The 18,357-nt window shown below is 39.3% G+C and overlaps 2 protein-coding genes across 2 annotated transcripts; both read left to right on the top strand.

The window, feature by feature from the left end:
- Positions 1–1,343: 1,343 nt before the first annotated feature.
- On the top strand, positions 1,344–4,594 carry LOC134658171 (uncharacterized). Its single transcript, XM_063513779.1, has 5 exons — positions 1,344–1,508; positions 2,198–2,320; positions 2,870–3,710; positions 3,774–3,928; positions 4,559–4,594. Exons 1-5 carry the CDS (start codon positions 1,374–1,376, stop codon positions 4,592–4,594), a joined length of 1,290 nt encoding a protein of 429 aa, XP_063369849.1. The 5' UTR covers positions 1,344–1,373.
- Positions 4,595–4,629: 35 nt separating this feature from the next.
- On the top strand, positions 4,630–17,020 carry LOC134658173 (zinc finger protein 26-like). The gene is made up of 7 exons (XM_063513781.1): positions 4,630–4,818; positions 5,139–5,246; positions 5,810–5,920; positions 6,871–7,005; positions 12,129–12,240; positions 15,899–16,000; positions 16,838–17,020. Exons 1-7 carry the CDS (start codon positions 4,718–4,720, stop codon positions 17,018–17,020), a joined length of 852 nt encoding a protein of 283 aa, XP_063369851.1. The 5' UTR covers positions 4,630–4,717.
- The last annotated feature ends 1,337 nt before the right edge of the window (positions 17,021–18,357 follow it).

The raw sequence follows: 18,357 nt of genomic DNA on the forward strand, positions 1-18,357 counted from the left end.
TGTTTTTTTTTTCTATTTTTGTGTGAAAATCTTAATGCGGTTCACAGAATACATCTACTTACCAAGTTTCAACAGTATACTTAGTTCTTATAGTTTCGGAGAAAAGTGGCTGTGACATACGGACGGACAGACAGACATGACGAATCTATAAGGGTTCCGTTTTTTGCCATTTGGCTACGGAACCCTAAAAATTACGGGTTGGATTGGGTTAGCAACACCCCTGAGAGGGTTACCGTATTGATACGGTCCAAAGTAAAGAGGCCACTCAGGGCCTCCGGAGGCGGTGGTCCGCCAACACGGACTGGTGCTGGTGGGCTGTAGAAGTAAAGCGCGAGCGTTCCTACAGCCCTCCGCTACAACACAATGGCGGCAGACGGGGGGGTTGTTTAGTGGGTAGACTCAGGGTCTCATCAGCCCCAAGGAGTCCCACATAACCACTCGGGTCCGTTCCCGCACCCGAGTGGTATGCGTAATTGCATTTTTCCCCTCCTTAACAAAAAAAAGGGTTAGCAACACTACGTTTGAATTTTTCGAAAACCGCGTCATTTATATCTTATCTGTGGAACTGTTTTATTCTACGCGGATTAGACGCTCGCGCGAGCCACGAGACGAGCCGCGAGCCGCGCCACGAGACGCGAGTGTAAGCGGTGGGCTCGCGGCTCGTCTCGTGGCTCGCAAGCTCGTCGAGCTAATATAATTTAAACACTAACGGCACGGCATAAGGTTTATAACCGAATGACAAGCCGAACGCGAGTGTAAGCGGTGGACTCGTGGCTCGCGCGAGAGTCTAATACGCGTATGGTTTTATTTATATATATATTTATAAATATAGTTATATTTCATGGTTGTTCAATTTCATGCTATCAAATAAAGCACATCTATAAATATTATTATTCAAATACACCTGCCATAACAATGTTTACACAAGTTAATTAATTATATTTATTATCGACATTATGCAGAAACTAATATACATAAAAAATAAATTAACACTAACATTATTATTCAAATTAATTAATAGATATTCTATTAGCTTTAAAAGACGGTTATTAAAAACAAAAATAAAACACACTTGTGTTTTATGATTTTTGAACGTCTTTGACATGATGAATTGATGACATCGGATGGCTGATGGATGGCTGGTGTTGCTGTCGAGGCCATGGTTAGCCCAGGCGAAATTTCTTGAATGTTATAATATTATTTTCAAGTATTTCTCAATTCATTTAAGATTTCTGAATTAGTGCAAGTTTTAAAATGTTAACTTAATACTTTTCCTCCTCCCGCACTTGTGTCGTGATTGTAAATAAATAGGTTGATCCCACTGTTGATCCCAAGTTGTAGTTGTTTGCAAAACAAAGTAAAATCACATTACTATGATGAGTGAGATTAAAATAGAGGACGAAGATCCAGAAATATGTCGTGGCTGTCTCAGCTCGGACAGGAAGCTTGCTGCTGTGGCTCCCGGTGATCTGTACTTTTCTCTTTTGACAGAAGACCAAAAACTGGAAGTAAGTTGTTTGACTCATACTCATGATACCTTAGATACTTAGTCAGTAAGTAAAATGAAAGCTAAGGTAGTAGTCTCAGCATAAGTTATGAAAAATTCCAGGCAGGTAGGCCAGGGCAGTAGGTAAGCACATGACCAACTTCTAAGATGCTTAAAATTCTCTCTTACTTCTATTGCCAGAAAGACTGCTTGGACAAATGATTGTCTGGTCTTTGAAGTCTCTCATGGTGTGACCGTGTCTGATCCATCATCATGAACCATTTACTTTCCAGGATTTCCTGGCTTATGACAGACCGGCCAATCATACAGTGATCGGAATTTTGGGTGCAACACCGCAGTACCTACCTATATTAAGTTGAGATTGTAATACGATTAAACTTTATTAATAAATAAAGAAAATACACTTCCAGTGTGTGTGAGCATTGATCATAATAATTCCAAATTTCACATTGATAGCTAAAGTAGTTCTCAAATAATTAGCAATGTGACAGACAGACGGACGGACAAACTGAGTCTCACCATTTGTACCTTTTTGGTACGGAACCCTAAAAAAGATAACTTTTTCATTAAAATATACTCCAGTTATATGTAAGAAATCTGCAACGCAGGCTTTGTCCAGTGGCAACAAATGCAAAAAAAAAAAATGCTGATTGTAATATAGAGTTAATAAATTACTTCTTTTTTTTCTAGTCATTAACCATATCACAGATAGCTCTGTGTTGGGAGTGTGTGGCTCTGCTGAACAGGATGCGCAGGTTCCGGGCCCAGGTCCAAAATGCACACACAATTTTGCAAGAATCTTTACAACTTTCAGTAAGTACTTCCACACTGCAAGATTACTGGTTTTTTTATTACATGCATATTGTTTATAATTTTTGTGGTGTTCAAACAAAGGTTTGTGTATCGATACCAGAGAAAAATATCAGTTTCATGATCATGGTTTTCATTTTTAATAAATAATTATTGTGTTAATTTTTAATTTGATATTTTCTAAAATTACTCCCAAAAATGTGTTGTTAGCATATTTTTGGACTATCCTGTGAAACAGAATGTACTCTCAGACTGCTGAGGTTTGCTTGAAGTATCAGGAAAGAGCCTGTGTAGAGTCTGTGCGGAAAGAGAAGAGTGGAAGGGCTCCCTTACATTCCACGACTTTTCTCTTTCCGCACAGACTCTATAAAGAAACATACAGGATTTTAAAAGAAGTAGCATAATAATATGCATATGTCAGACCCCTAGAATTGTCAGTGGGCATAAACTATAAGACAGGTTGTGTAACCTTGTTTGCTGGACAACAATATAAAATACTCTTATGATCTCAGACAGTCTTTTTCAGCTAATATTTTTTTAAATAACTTTCAGCCAACAAAACCTACTCTATCTTCACTTACGGTCCATCACAAATTTGATTATGATGCTGTTCTTGAAGAAGGCATACCATCTGAACAACCATTAGCTTTTGTTGAACAAAAACCAACTATAAAGGATGATAAAATAAAAGTTATCATACCCTCAAAGTACAAAACTACAGTTAAAACAAACAATGCAGAAAATGTGAAAAGTTTCAAAGATGTTATAAATGATCTTTTAAAAAATGTGAAAATTGATAAAGATGCTAAAACTGAACAGCTCAGTAATGACAGTGATGATGGTGAAGATAATGAGAATTTTGAAGCTGATGATAGAAATTATAGTTCGTCTGAAGAAATTTCAGATGTCGAAGATGATACTTTAAACAAATTACCAAAAGTTGCTAAGAATAGTGTACCAATAAAAAAGCCAAAACAAAATGATGTAACCATTACAAAAAAAGTAATTAAACCCCTAAACCAAAACAAGAAAATAGAAGTTCCATTGATCAAAACTCCTGCAATGCTAAAATTGGAAATGGAGTTACAAAAGCACATGAGTGTTATAAAGGTTGCACCAAAAGGGGCGACAATTAACTCGCAAAAGAAACGTGATAAAAAAAAAGTGATTGATGATAAAAATATTCGTAAATCAGATCCTGATGAAGACGAGCCAAAAACAAAAAAACAAAAGGAGTTAGAGCTAGATCCAGATTTTAATGTGGAGGATGATGAAGATTGTCCTACAGATGATAGTGACGAATTTAAACTAATTGGCATAAAGAAAACAAAGGAACAATCTGACACATATCCTAATGGCACTGTAGAAGATGATGGCAAAACAGAGAAGCAACGTAAATTTCGGAAAACAATTACACGTTATAAAAATATGGCAGAGGTTTCCTCGTATTTTACAGAAATCGAAATGAGTGAACAAGAAATAAGGAGCGCTTTAGAAAAAGATGATGCAATCGTTAGAGAAAAGAAACCTAAAAAATGTAGCATATGTGGAGTGATGTTTAGGCATAGGAGAGCCCTGAAGGGACACGGGGTGAGGATCCATAAATGGCAAGTAAGTATGTGCGATATGAGGCAATTTTTTATAACCTATTATAGAGCTCAATATTTGTTTTGCCAGTCCGTCCGTCCGTCGGTCCGCGGCGAATTCGGTCTGGACATAAATAAAATCCAGGACATCAAAATATTCAAATCTTAAAATACTTAGTAACAACAACTAACAACTTATTTTATTATATCTGAAGCGATTTATCAGTTGACACACTGGTTGACACTGCAAGGCAAGAGTCATGGCGAGCCATAAATTATCTAGAGGAGGTAAATAGACGACCACGTGTAGAGAATTTTACCCCGAGTTAGTGTCAAATCAAGAGACTACAGGCCAGGAACAGATTTCCATGACCAAAGCATCCCGGGCGAAAACACATCGCCCTTCATTAAGTCAGCTGCCGCTTCGTTGGTGGGTTGTGGAACGGCAACCAACTAAAGACGTAAATAAATAGTTTGGCAGCTGACGTCCACGAGAGTTCATTACACATCCCTTAACCACTCGTCAAGTTATCGCCCGAGATGCGATGATCGACGTAATTTACGCCTGGCTTGCGGCGTACAAGTGTTTCTACCCATTTAAAGTATTTACATGATCATTTTATTACCTCATTTTCCACCCCAAATGTTTTGTCAGACTGTCTACTTTGGAACTCTGCTAAGTAACAACTGATTAAATTAATTAGTACCCTAAATTACTTTCAAGTATCCCGGCCAATACCGAAATGGCGGTTGGTACAATCCACGACCTGTTTATCCTGCGAAGTCTCTCTGGCGCTGTCACGTTTGTGCCAGAATGATGCGGAGGGAACACATAGTCGCTCATATGGACGAGTACCATAGGACTCAGTATTTCTGCAACGGAGATGGGTGTGAATGGTGTGAGAGGCCTTTTTGGTAAGTCAATTGTTCTAAGGACGTGAACTATGAAGAATTTCGTACATACAAATTTAGATACAGATAGTACAATACCAATGTAATTGAAAATTGTAGTATTACAATATTAAACCTAGAAATGAAATAAAAACACAAACTATAAAATATATTTTTTAATGTTTATAAGTTTCTTGGTTCTTAGACCTTAGCTTAGACAATATCATGAATATTCTTATACCTTTGCTCACGAAGTTTACCGTGAATGTTGTTCATATAAATAAAAAAAATCACCGATTTCAAAACAAGGTAACATTTTTATTAACTAGAGATTTTATTTGTAGGGAAAAAGAAGATTTTGACCAGCACTGGGACGAAATTCATAAGCAGGTTATATGTGACTACTGTGAAAAATATAAGAAGAGCAAAACGAGCTTGGAGATGCATATGCAGTAAGTATTTTCCACCGTAAATATAATAATTCAGCCTATTATATACCTATATAGCCTAATCCGCTCGGCCATTTGGGTCACGGCGGCACGGGTCATTCAACTTTCACACACCTGTATCGGTACATTTCAGAGCCACCATTTTATTAGTTAATGTGATACACACATAGATATTTTCATTCATACCATTCGTGCCAGCTCTTGTGAACCGACCTAGTTCAAAATGACGCCCACCTAGTATTACAAAACGTCTTCGATTTAACTCAATATGAAAATGCATACAAACTCAATATAGGTACCTATAAACAAAACATAATTAAATAACTAACCTATAAAATTTAAAAACTAAATCTAAAATTAATAAAACGAATCTCAAAATAAATAACTAAAAACTATTCCCCTGAGGCATGGTGACGTAGATGCTGGCAGCATTTCCTCACTGTATCGCAATACTTATTCTTAGTGCGAGGAAGCTGGCAGCTCTACGGTCACCTGTGGCGTCTCATATTCTTTTGGTACTCTGCTACTCAATATACCTTAAACACTATATACCTTTTTTTTTTCAGACAATCCCACGCCTCACGAGTAAAATACATCACCCCTCAATGCAAGAAGTGCTTAAAGACATATTCCTCGCTCTATGCTTTGAAGCAACATATATTATACACACACGAGAAGTATCAGGCACGTAAATGTTATAGAAATGGAACGATTACTGCCACTAAACTCAATAAATAAAAATGTACCCTATTTCTAATTCACTAAAGTTTAATTTAGCTTGATACGCAAGAAGGAGGAAAACATGCCGAACGAGAGACACGAGGGAGACGTCTGTCTCCTTCTAAATGTTGCCATTTGTGAAAAATAAAGCTTTTTGGTTGTTATAGATGGTCAAACCAATTTGTCAGTAAATAAGAACTACAAAACTATACTCATCCTTTTCTTGTGGGTGCTTGCTAGTACTAGTGTAATACAAAGATAGTATTATTATCTCTGTATATGTTTGAAATGAGACAGTCCTTTGACAAACTATAAAAGTATTTTGGATAAAATAAAAAATAAGTAATTTATTTAACATAGGTATTTCTATGTGTTTATAACTCCCGATTATTGCTACTTAATATAAGTAGGTAGGTACTGAAGTGAGTTAAAAATTATCACGGACAAATCTATAAAAATAACATAACATCAATAAAAATGGTAGCATGCTTTGTTTAGCTGTAGCAACATTCATTCAACTTTCACTTGATAGCCACCCTAAAAAAGGGACAGACATAGACTAGGAATCCTCTAGGCTGAGTTTAGAGCAATTATTTCATGAAACCGATGAGCCAAAAATACGGGGGTGCGGGGGGACGAGGTGAGCGAATCCCGTGCCGTGATTGGTCCGTTCAAAGACACGGACCAATCACGGCACGGGATTGACTCGAAGATGGAGTAAAACTACCGTATGAGTGCCAGAGGGGGTAGCGTTACTATTCTCAGTCTAGAGGATATCTTGTCTGTGGGGACAGAGGTCTTCCTCGAGCTATCTCGCTCGGCACGTTCTTGCAGGCGAGTTTGTAAACTTATGTCAATTATAACAAGCAGTTGATAATCGTTTTTATCATTTTGACATACGTGTTAGAAAGAGACTAAACTGTCTATGGTTCCAGGAGCCGATAGAGCAGCGGTACTGCGTCGAGTGTGACATGACCTTTAAGAGAATTGCCATCTTTAAGAAGCACTTTGTTGAGAAACATTCGGGTGTGTCTAAACCTACGTAAGTACTCAGTTGTAAAATTTCAAAGTCTATTTAGGTACTAGTTCAAGTAGAGTACAGTCAGCAGCAGAAGTTGCTAAGCGGGCGAGGTTTTCAAAATGATCTTAACGCGACTTTATTGTTAAGAGAATAAGAGCACGTCAAGGTAATTTTGAACACCTCGCCCGCTTAGCAACTCCAACTTTATTGTTGCTTTAGGTACTTAGGTCGGCAGGTCTTAAGTTAAATGAACTCGCACTTGACCGTTGAGTTATTATTACTATAGAGAAGCAATGAAATAACCAACCAATGAAATAGTGTGAGAGTCAGGATGGCGGGTGTATGTAAATAAAAATAAACAAAAAGCATACCATATTTTAGTACCTAATTTGTACTATTTGGTACCTCATATAAAAAAATTAGTACCTCACGGAATTTAAAGTTATTACCAAAACACGTTACACCCGCCAACCTGACAGTCAGAATGGCGGGTGTATTTTATTACGCTATGATCCCGCGATTATTGATAAATTCTATAAAAGCCAAATTTTAGTACCTTTTTAGTACTTTAATATTCAATTATAAATTGAGCCATTTTATTTGTGGTTTCCGAGTTTTACTAATTTTACAATTTGCATTGCTATTAAAAAAATTCAGGCGCTTTAATTTTTCACCGTATCTATATCGTTTTTAAGAAAAAACGCTACGCTACAACTATTTTTATTACGCCAGGATTTAGTACCTTTCATGTTTAATCTGTTACCCTTTCACGGTTAATCTGTTAGGTTCAATTAACTATGAAAATTACGTCTTACAAATGGCCAGGCGCCATGTCAAAGGATGCTTCCTAAGAAGAAATTCCGCTCTTCATTGTGCATGTAATTGTGCACCTAATACCTACTCTTAAGTACATGGTGATTAATCAAATAAAACTTGCAAATTATGTCTGTTTGTCCCTATATTAGTGTGATGAATATACTTCTTTGTGGGATCCCGTTGATGTCCTTGTTTTGCTAAGATATGCTAAGTACCACATACTATATTTTTACTGTGAGTACGATTGAAATACATACCTTTTACAAGCAATATTTTCATTTAACTATTCTTACATGAGGTTTTTCTATCGTCTTGGTTAGTTTCTTAACTTATACATAACTAACAAAATACCACACCCGGTAGTATTTTCATGTTTAATATCCAAAAGGTTCTATACAGGGTGGATTTTCTTTTTGAGTCAGTGAGGGCAGCTACCAGATCCCGTGCTGCTACGTGAAAACGGTCTTAGAAGACCTTCCCTCGATTTCAAATTAATAAAGATTGGCTTTTACAGATTTTGAAAAAAAAAATACAGGGTGCGAGAAAAAGGTCATTTTTGCAAACTTTTTTTTGATGCCAATCGATCTCATTCCTATTGAGGATCAAAAGAACCAAAAGAAAATCCGACTAGAAAAGCCACAAATCGAGGAAAACTATTCCCATACAATTTGTATGAAAATGAAAACTTTTATTTTTCACATGCTATTTTTGTATGAAAATCGATTCCATTCCTATCCAGTATCAATAGCTTCCTAGGGGTCAACTTCCGATAATGTACTAAAAAGCCACAAATTAATAAATACTTTTTCCATACATTTACTATGGAGAAAACGAGAAATTTTATTCACAATTTTCTATCTCGCCCATCAGTCTTACAGCAGTATGATGTCTTCATACAGTATTATGATCTTTAAATGTAACAGGAACAGGACTGATTGGGCAGATAGAAGAATGTGAATTAAATTTCACGTTTTCTCCATAGTAAATGTATGGAAAAAGTTTTTTTTTATTTGTTGACTTTTTAGTACATTACCGTAAGTTGACCCCAAGGAAACTATTGATACTGAATAGGAAGGAAATCGATTGGCATACAAAAATAGCATGTGAAAAATAAAAGTTTTCATTTTCATACAAAGAGTATGGGAAAAGTTTTCCTCGATTTGTGGCTTTTCTAGCCGGAAGTTTTTTTTTTGGTTCCATACAAGCTTTTGATCCTCAATAGGAATGGGATCGATTGGCATCAAAAAACAAGCAACAACGGTTGCACTCCGGGAGTGCCGATAGAAGTGAAAACTCACCACACTATGTTACCGACGCCCTGTAACACGATACATACGTTTAGCGGAGGTATTCTATTTATTTATTATATATTATTATCATTCTCAAATAAGATCACACTTTTTCATTGACATGTTTATTTACATACTGCCATGACAACGTCAAATTATTTGAACATAGGTAAAGAGTCTTGAAAAGGAGTCCGCAACATAAATGTCAAATAACATTGAGTTTTTCTTTATTCATTTAAATGCCACGTGATCGCCTTACGCCCCTTACGGTCACGTGATCGCCTTACGCTGTCTCGAGTTTATCATTTTTTCCCCACCTCAAAAAGTGCCCAGCGCCGCCAAAGAAGTTTTCACTTCAAAAAGTTTGCAAAAATGACCTTTTTCTCGCACCCTGTATATTTTTTTCAAAATCTGTAAAAGCCAATCTTTATTAATTTGAAATCGAGGGAAGGTCTTCTAAGACCGTTTTCTCGTAGCAGCACGGGATCTGGTAGCTGCCCTCACTGACTCAAAAAGAAAATCCATCCTGTATCCACCTTTTGGATATTAAACATGAAAATACTACCGGGTATGGTATTTTGTTAGTTATGTATAAGTTAAGAAACTAACCGAGACGATAGAAAAACCTCATGTAAGAATAGTTAAATGAAAATATTGCTTGTAAAAGGTATGTACGAGGGGTATTCAAAATATTCTCGGTATGAGAATGAAAACAAACAAGTACGACAAGTTTGATATTTTTATTTTTCAATATACTCCCCCCCTATGTTCATACACTTAAAAGATCGATCAATTATTTTTTTTAATCCCTCGTAAAAATATTTTTTATCTTTCGTGTAAAAATGCTCCTCCACTGCCGCCTTCAATGCTTCATCGTCAGAAAATTTATTTCCACGCAGATCCTTTTTAAGATTGGGGAGCAAAAAGAAGTCGCTGGGGGCTAAGTCCGGACTATATGGTGGGTGAGTAACAGTTTTAAACCCACATTCAACAATAGCTGCCTTGGCAACATGAGCAGTATGGACGGGGGCGTTGTCATGCAGAAGCAGAATACCTTTGGTTAACTTTCCTCGCCTCTTTTCTTTAATTACATCCTTTAATTGACGTAGAATGTTAGCGTAGTACTGTCCTGTGATATTTACACCTTTTTCTTTATAATCGATTAGTAATACTCCTTCACAATCCCAAAATATCGTGGCCATGACCTTGCCAGCTGAAGGGATGACCTTGAACTTCTTGGGATGAGCTGAACCCTTAATGTGCCACTGCATGAACTCTTGTTTACTCTCTGGGTCATAATGATGAACCCAGGTTTCATCTCCAGTAACTATTCTTTGCAGCACCTCATCAGGATTTTCACCGCACAGGTCAATAAAATCGGAACAACAAGCTACACGCATGTCTTTTTGAAGCCGAGTCAGCATTCGCGGAACCCATCTTGCACTTACTTTTGACATATTAAGATGGTCATGTATAATATCATGTACGGTACCAATAGAGAGATTGGTTACTTGTGCTATAGATTTTACCTTCACTCGACCATCTTCCAATATAAGTTTTTCCACTTTATCAATATTTTCTTGTGAAGTAGCTACTACAGGCCGGCCAGGTCTAGGGTCATCTTCAATACTCTCCCTTCCGCGTTTAAACTCGCTTGACCACTTTTGAATGGTAGATAAAGAAGGAGCAGACTCACGGTAAACACAATCCATTTCCTCTTTTATGGTTTTTTGATTTTTACCCTGTTTTGTCAAGAATTTTATCACGCATCGATGTTCTAATTTAGTTAACATTGTCAATTCGCACATGATGTTCATGTTTGTTCAGCAATTGCAGAAAAACAAAAGACCATCTCGGTTCGAATTATACTTTTTTTTAATGTCAATGAATAAACCTTAGCGGCCAGTAACGAAAGAAATTTTAGAAGAGGTCGTAAGATATCAATACCGAGAATATTTTGAACGCCCCTCGTATTTCAATCGTATTCACAGTAGAATATAGTATGTGGTACTTAGCATTTCTTAGCAAAACAAGGACATCAACGGAATCCCACAAAGAAGTATATTCATCACACTAATATACGGACAAACAGACATAATTTGCAAGTTTTATTTGATTAATCACCATGTACTTAAGAATAGGTATTAGGTGCACAATTACATGCACAATGAAGAGCGGAATTTCTTCTTAGGAAGCATCCCTTGACATGGCTCCTGGCCATTTGTAAGACGTAATTTTCATAGTTAATTGAACCTAACAGATTAACCGTGAAAGGGTAACAGATTAAACATGAAAGGTACTAAATCCTGGCGTAATAAAAATAGTTGTAGCGTAGCGTTTTTTCTTAAAAACGATATCGATACGGTGAAAAATTAAAGCGCCTGATTTTTTTTAATAGCAATGCAATGTGTAAAATTAGTAAAACTCGGAAACCACAAATAAAATGGTTCAATTTATAATTGAATATTAAAGTATTAAAAAGGTACTAAAATTTGGCTTTTATAGAATTTATCAATAATCGCGGGATCATAGCGTAATAAAATACACCCGCCATTCTGACTGTCAGGTTGGCGGGTGTAACGTTTTTTGGTAATAACTTTAAATACCGTGAGGTACTAATTTTTTTATATGAGGTACCAAATAGTACAAATTAGGTACTAAAATATGGTATGCTTTTTGTTCATTTTTATTTACATACACCCGCCATTCTGACTCTCACGAAATAGTCGCATGCGTTACCTGTACCACGCGACCATAACGGTCTGGATACGACATTAAACGACTGGCTTCGGTTAAGGCGGGAACTATAGATGGGAACGAAATGTCCGATTGCCTTGTCTCGCTCCAACCTATGGTTGTCGCCTTAGCCTAAGCCAGTCGCGCAACGTCGTGGCCAGCGCGTAACGTCGTAAGCGCCGTACATTTCATGGCGCTTACGCGTTTACCTCCATAGTTAGTTGTCGGCCGGCAAAATACTGGGTGTCTGTGCCGGTTCTATACGTAGTTATAATAATTCAATGCACTTTTTTGTTGTCACAGGTATCCGTGCGAATATTGCGGGAAGGTGATGTCCAGCAAAACAACTTACCAAAACCATGTAAGCCTCTTCCATAAAGGCAAGACTGACTACCGCTGCCACATTTGCGGCAAGGTGAGTAAACCACAATACCACAAGTCCCGATGTACTTTTAAAGGGATACAATCTAATTTGAACTTTATGGATATAAGGAATAAAATTTCAAATTCAAAAGAAAAAAAATTGGATCTGGGGAATTAGGAGGATAGTACGAGTACAGGTTGATTCGCGAAAGCTGGCACGAATGGAATGAACGAAACTTTCATTGTATGAGTGACACTTGTATTCACCATTTTATTGGTTAATGTGAAGCCCCGTCTCCATATCGCGCGGCAAACCATCGAACATTGGCTCGCGCGGCAGCCGCGCGCAATGGATACCGGGCTGCGGCGCGAGCCAACTCGATGCGCCCGGTATCCATTGCGCGCGGCTGCCGCGCGAGCCAATGTTCGATGGTTTGCCGCGCGATATGGAGACGGGGCTTGATACACACATAGATATTTTCATTCACTCATTCATTCGACATGCTTCGATCCAAATTTCGGGGATCCTTTTCACGGAGCAACGACTCGCCGTCACTGGCCGAGGGCGCGCCGTGTACTGCGGACTTAGCCCGACTCGCACGGGCGCTCGGTGGCCAGTGTAGACCGGCCTTTAGCAAGTGACGCAGTGAGTCTTGTGTGCAATCCGACATTTGACAAATGCAGGAGGGTACGCCTCATATGGCTCCTCTACACGATGGGCCAACGCCGGCCACTCCAAGGGACGCATTTATGCGTTAGAGGGAGCAAGTGATATTGCTATCTCATTCTACCGAATTGCTGTGTCCCTTGGAGTGGCCGGCGTTGGCCCATCGTGTAGAGGAGCCATTAGCGATATGACGAGTCCACATTTATTCAATTCGAATCATTCGAATTGATTCGGCCGCTGATTCGAATTCAAAATCGAGTTGACTCGACGATTCGCGTGGTTCGCGACAAGGTCACAGGCACAGGCGCGGAGCGAGTTGAGACGGCGAGTTACGCGGCAGTTGTTGTAAAAAGAACCTTCAGGGCACGGAATTAAGGTTTATTTTTGAATGGCCATACTAGCAGTGAACTCGAGTTGGGATACTTGGGATGGCGAATCAAGCGGCAGTTGTTGTAAAAAGAACCTTCGGGGTCATGGAATTAAGGTTTATTTTTGAATGGTCATAGTACCAACTCGAGTTGAGACGGCGAATCGAGCGGCAGTTGTAAAAAGAGCCTTCGGGCTACGGTATTAAGGTTTATTTTTGAATGGCCTTAGTAGCAGTGTGATAGCGTTGACTCGGCTCGGCGAGTTTGCGAATTGGCGATTCATTCGCCGAGTAGTGGTCGAGTTGATTCGAATTGCCAATAGTCTTGATTCGAATTAACTCATCTGTAGGCTGATTCGAATTATTCGAATCAGATAACTCGACTCGCCCATCGCTAAGTCGCCCTGCTAACGCCTCTGTACGGTGAGTTCGCCGGCACCGCTGACAACGCCTGTCGTGAGCGGCCGTGCTACCGCGAAAACCGAAATTCGCAAATTGCGGGGATCTTTCTCTTTTACTCCAATGAAGTCGTAATTAGAGTGACGGAGAAAGATGGCCGCAATTTGCGAACTTCGATTTTCGCGGTTATAGCCCTGGACGCTCGTCTGGTCCGCAGTACACGGTGCGCCCTCGACCAGTGAAGGCCAGTCCGTGAAGAGGATCCTCGAAAATTCGATCGAAACATGTCGAGCTATTCGACTTAACCTTTTGGACGCCAATGACCGATATATCCGCTCCGTAGGTTCAACGCCAAAGACCGAGTAATCGGTCACAGACCACAGAGCAACATAGACCTACGTGCATATGCATAAAGTTCAATTTCAGTTTTGACACTTCGGTGACGTGGCGTCAGCGTGACAGCTTTTGTGTTTGTTTGACAAGGTTAATAATGCGCGGGTCACTCGCCGTTTTAACCCGTAAATGCATTATGATGTAGATCTACATCATATATTTTGATGACCCGTGGCTCAATTTGCATACCTATATTATTTTTTAATTACTATTATTACAATCTATACAACATTACCCATCTATTTAATTTTATTAGGAAATTACGAGGGCTGTTTGATAAGTACCTGTTTTCCAAATGTATTAATATCACGGGCCGAAAATATGTATACAATCGTTTTAAGCCATTTTTCAGAGGTGGGAAATTTAAAAAAAAAACAGCATTCTTTTGTTTTTTTCTCATTTGACAGCGATTCAGTGAAAGCGTGAACTTAAAATTGTGAAAATGGAGAAAGAGCAGTATCGGTCTGTAATTAGATTCTTGTTTTTGGAAGGAAAAACATGTGATGAAATAAAAGTAAGAATGCAAGCGGTTTACCATGAATGTGCTCCTTCTATGACAACCGTCAGATACTGGTTTAACGAGTTTAAGCGGGGGAGAACAACCGTCTTTGATGAGGATCGCCCAGGCCGCCCAATTGAGGTGACTACAACGATATGGTTAAGAAAATTGAAAATATCGTTTTAGCCGACCGCCGAATTGAACTTCGAGAAATCGTTGATGCTGTAAATGTTCCAATCGAGCGGGTACAAAACATATTAGAAGAAAAATTGGGTATGAAGACAGTATCGGCGAGGTGGGTGCCGCGTTTACTCACGGAGGAGCAAAAACGGAACCGACTGACTACTTCGGAGCAGTGTTTGGCCGTGTTCAAACGTAACCCGAAGGAGTTTCTGCGTCGTTACGTGACCGTAGACGAAACGTGGGACACCACTACCCCCCGGAAATGAAAGGGCAGTCGAAGCAGTGGATTTTACCGGGTGAACCTGCGCGAAAGATAGCAAAAATCGTTTCATCGGCTGGAAAGGTCATGGCGACCGTTTTTTGGGATTCGCAGGGTATTATACATATTGAGTTCTTTGAAAAGGGGAAAACGATAACAGGGCAGTACTATGCCAATTTATTGGATGAATTTGACGCTGTGTTGAAGGACAAACGACCCCATTTAAAAAATATAAAAGTACTGTTTCATCACGACAACGCACCAGCTCATTCGTCTAGAGTTGTGATGGCTAAATTAACACAATTACGCTACACCCTATTGCCTCACCCCCCGTATTCTCCAGATTTGACCCCATGCGATTTATTTTTGTTTCCCAACCTGAAAAAATGGCTCGGTGGTAAGCGATTTGGATCAAATGACGAAGTCATTGCCGCCACAGAGGCTTATTTTAATGACTTTCCGAAATCATACTTTTTGGATGGTTTATTGAAGCTTGAATATAGGTGGAACAAGTGTATAGAGTTAAAAGGAGACTATGAAGAAAAATAAATGCATATAAACAAAAACAACTGATGATTTTTTTCATAAGCGGGTACTTATCAAACAGCCCTCGTATACAAAAAAATCATGCATTTAAGGGTTTAAATAATTTTAATATGTGTTTGGGGTTGTTAGAATTGTCTTTAAATTTAATAGTTATTTTATTAAGTGAATATTTTCGGAAATAATCGCTCCGAAAGAAAAAAATATGCGTCTTAGGGCCCATTTAGACGGCGCGCGAACTCGTATACGATTTTAATTACATTGCGGACCATTGAGGTTACATCAATTCAGCCGACCGATGAAATGACGCAATGTTATGAAACTCGCATGCGAGTTCTCGCACCGTCTAAATGAGCCCTTAGTTGATGGGATATCGAAACATGGTTTGTTACCCTTTCAGTATTTATCGAAGTTGCAAGCGCTAAAAAGTCACTTGGATGTACACAACAATGTGAAACCTCCGAAGACCAGGAAGTGCAACATATGCGGACGCTTGTTTGTGGTAAGATACCCATCTAAGGCCCAAGGTCCTACCTGTAGTACCTATTCAGTTCGATGCAATTTAAACCATGTTCAATTGGAACAGAGTCGCTTTTGCTTTGTTTCGTTCAATTTTCGAACGACGCAAAATCAACTTTTCCTACAATTTAGGTTTAAATTTCAGTGGCAAATTTTGGAAGTTTCGTTTGTATGGCTGGGCCTTGGGAGGATATAGAGAAAAAAACACTACACACCATTAAATATTAGTTAGTATATACTAATCACATAGTCACATATGTGACTGCTACACTGCTACATAAGCGCTGCGCTAGTGGCCTAGCGGTAAGAGCGTGCGACTTGCAATCCGGAGGTCGCGGGTTCAAACCCTAGTGGCTCGCACCAATCAGTTTTTCGGAACTTTTGTACGAAATATCATTTGATATTTACCAGTCGCTTTTCGGTGAAGGAGAACATCGTGAGGAAACCGGACTAATCCCAATAAGGCGTGAGAAAGATGATGATGATGTGACTGCTACCTACATAATGTGTTTCAAAACTAGGCATTAAAACACTCGTGTGATCCTATTATGAAACTCACTTCGTTCGTTTTACAAAAAACACACGTAGGTACTTTTTTTTAACCCTTTTCCAGACCGCACCAACCTGCCATAAAATAAACCTAACCTAACCTATATACATATACCTAGGATGACCTTACGAAAATCCTGAAAAGTTAACGGTTTCAGTTTTAGGACTAATGATAATATGACAAACAATACATTATGACTTAAACCTTTATGGGAAACAAAGGGTGGGTCCCTTTGTATACGACATTCTAAGTTAAAATTTTCCTTTCCAGAGCAACAGCATTCTACGTTTCCACATGTACACCCACACGGGCGAGCGTCCGTACGCATGTCCGCACTGCGACACGGCTTTCTCGCAGCCGCAATGCCTTGGCACGCACCTGATGAAACAACACAACATTAACGCCAGGGTACGGACGAACGGGACCATCACTGAAGTTACTGGGACGGAATAAGTTTTTATTTATATGAGCCTAGAGCACAGACAAGACATCCTCCAGACCATAGAGAAAAAAATACATAGAGTGCTCACTCCATACATCAGTTTTAGTACCAAAAAGACTATTAGCATCTAGCATCTATCTCAAGAGCATAAGACTTTCCGGTCGGTGGCGACATCTATTGTCAAGTAGCAGTACTGATAGTTCCGCTACTCGATGCTAGATGTAGACACTGAAATTAATAGTCTGAACTGAAGTATGGAGTGAGCACTCTATGTATTTTTTTCTCTATGTCCAGACTGAGTATAGCAGCGCTACCCCCTCTGCCACAAATATACGGTAGTTTTACTCCATTTTCGGGTCAAAGTGTCTTTGTGTGACGTCCGTGTCTTTGAACGGACCAATCACGGCACGGGACTCGCTCACCTCGTCCCCCGCACCCCAGTATTTTTGGCAGCATCGGTTTCATTAAATAATTGCTCTAAACTCCGTCTAGAGGATTCCTAGTCTATGGCCTAGTGTCCCACTGCTGAGCAAAGGCCTCCCTTTCCACGTATCCCGGTCTTGACCCATCTCCCACCAGTTCCTGTCAAAGGCGTCAAGGTCATCTCGCCAACGCCGTCGAGGTTTGCCGCGACCCCGGGTTTGATGTGGGACCCAATTGGTTGTTATTTTAGCCCACAAATCATCCGGCCATAAGGAATAATAAGTTGCTGCAGATAAATTAGTTTTTAGGGTTCCGCATCCAAAGGGTAAAAACCGGACCTTATTACTAAGCACTGTCCGTCTGTCTGTCACCAGGCTGTATCTCGTGAACCGTGATAGCAAGACAGTTAAAATTTTCACAGATGATGCATTTCTGTTGCCGCTGTAGGGTGGATCAACTTTTCCTTGTCACTCGTTGCCATGGTTACGTTCCCCTGGGTTACTCTTTAAAACCTGATTTTTACGCATTAAAATTCTCCAAACACCCTTTTTTGTGAAACTTATAAACTCTTTCCATAGAGGGTCTACCAAGCGTGGCACAAGAAGGTGGTGGACAATGTCTTCTAACAAACTATGCTACTATTGTCTCTTGGCTCACCGGACAGAATAACAACAAGAAATAGTTGATCCACCCTGTAACAACAAATACTATAAAAACAAAATAAAATAAATATTTAAGTGGGGCTCCCATACCACAAGCGTGATTTTTTGCTCGATATTACGGAATGGTACGGAACCATTCGTGCGCGAGGCAAACTCGCACTTGGCCGGTTTTAAAGACAGTTATTGCCGACTGTACTTAGTACCAGATTATTGTATTGTATAATTTGTATACCTATATACATGTTTGCAAAATGTCGTTTTTA

Source organism: Cydia amplana, chromosome 21 (genome assembly GCF_948474715.1).
Source record: "Cydia amplana chromosome 21, ilCydAmpl1.1, whole genome shotgun sequence".
In the NCBI taxonomy this organism is placed as follows: Eukaryota; Metazoa; Arthropoda; class Insecta; order Lepidoptera; family Tortricidae; genus Cydia; species Cydia amplana.

Excerpts from the sequence above, each read along its gene's own strand:
- LOC134658171 (XM_063513779.1), top strand. The coding sequence starts at position 1,374 with ATGATGAGTGAGATTAAAATAGAGGACGAAGATCCAGAAATATGTCGT. Across the intron at positions 2,321-2,869 it reads AAGAATCTTTACAACTTTCA|CCAACAAAACCTACTCTATC; the intron begins GTAAGTACTTCC and ends AATAACTTTCAG. Across the intron at positions 3,711-3,773 it reads TGGCAAAACAGAGAAGCAAC|AAATCGAAATGAGTGAACAA; the intron begins GTAAATTTCGGA and ends CGTATTTTACAG.
- LOC134658173 (XM_063513781.1), top strand. The coding sequence starts at position 4,718 with ATGATGCGGAGGGAACACATAGTCGCTCATATGGACGAGTACCATAGG. Across the intron at positions 7,006-12,128 it reads TCGGGTGTGTCTAAACCTAC|GTATCCGTGCGAATATTGCG; the intron begins GTAAGTACTCAG and ends TTGTTGTCACAG. Across the intron at positions 12,241-15,898 it reads GCTGCCACATTTGCGGCAAG|TATTTATCGAAGTTGCAAGC; the intron begins GTGAGTAAACCA and ends TTACCCTTTCAG.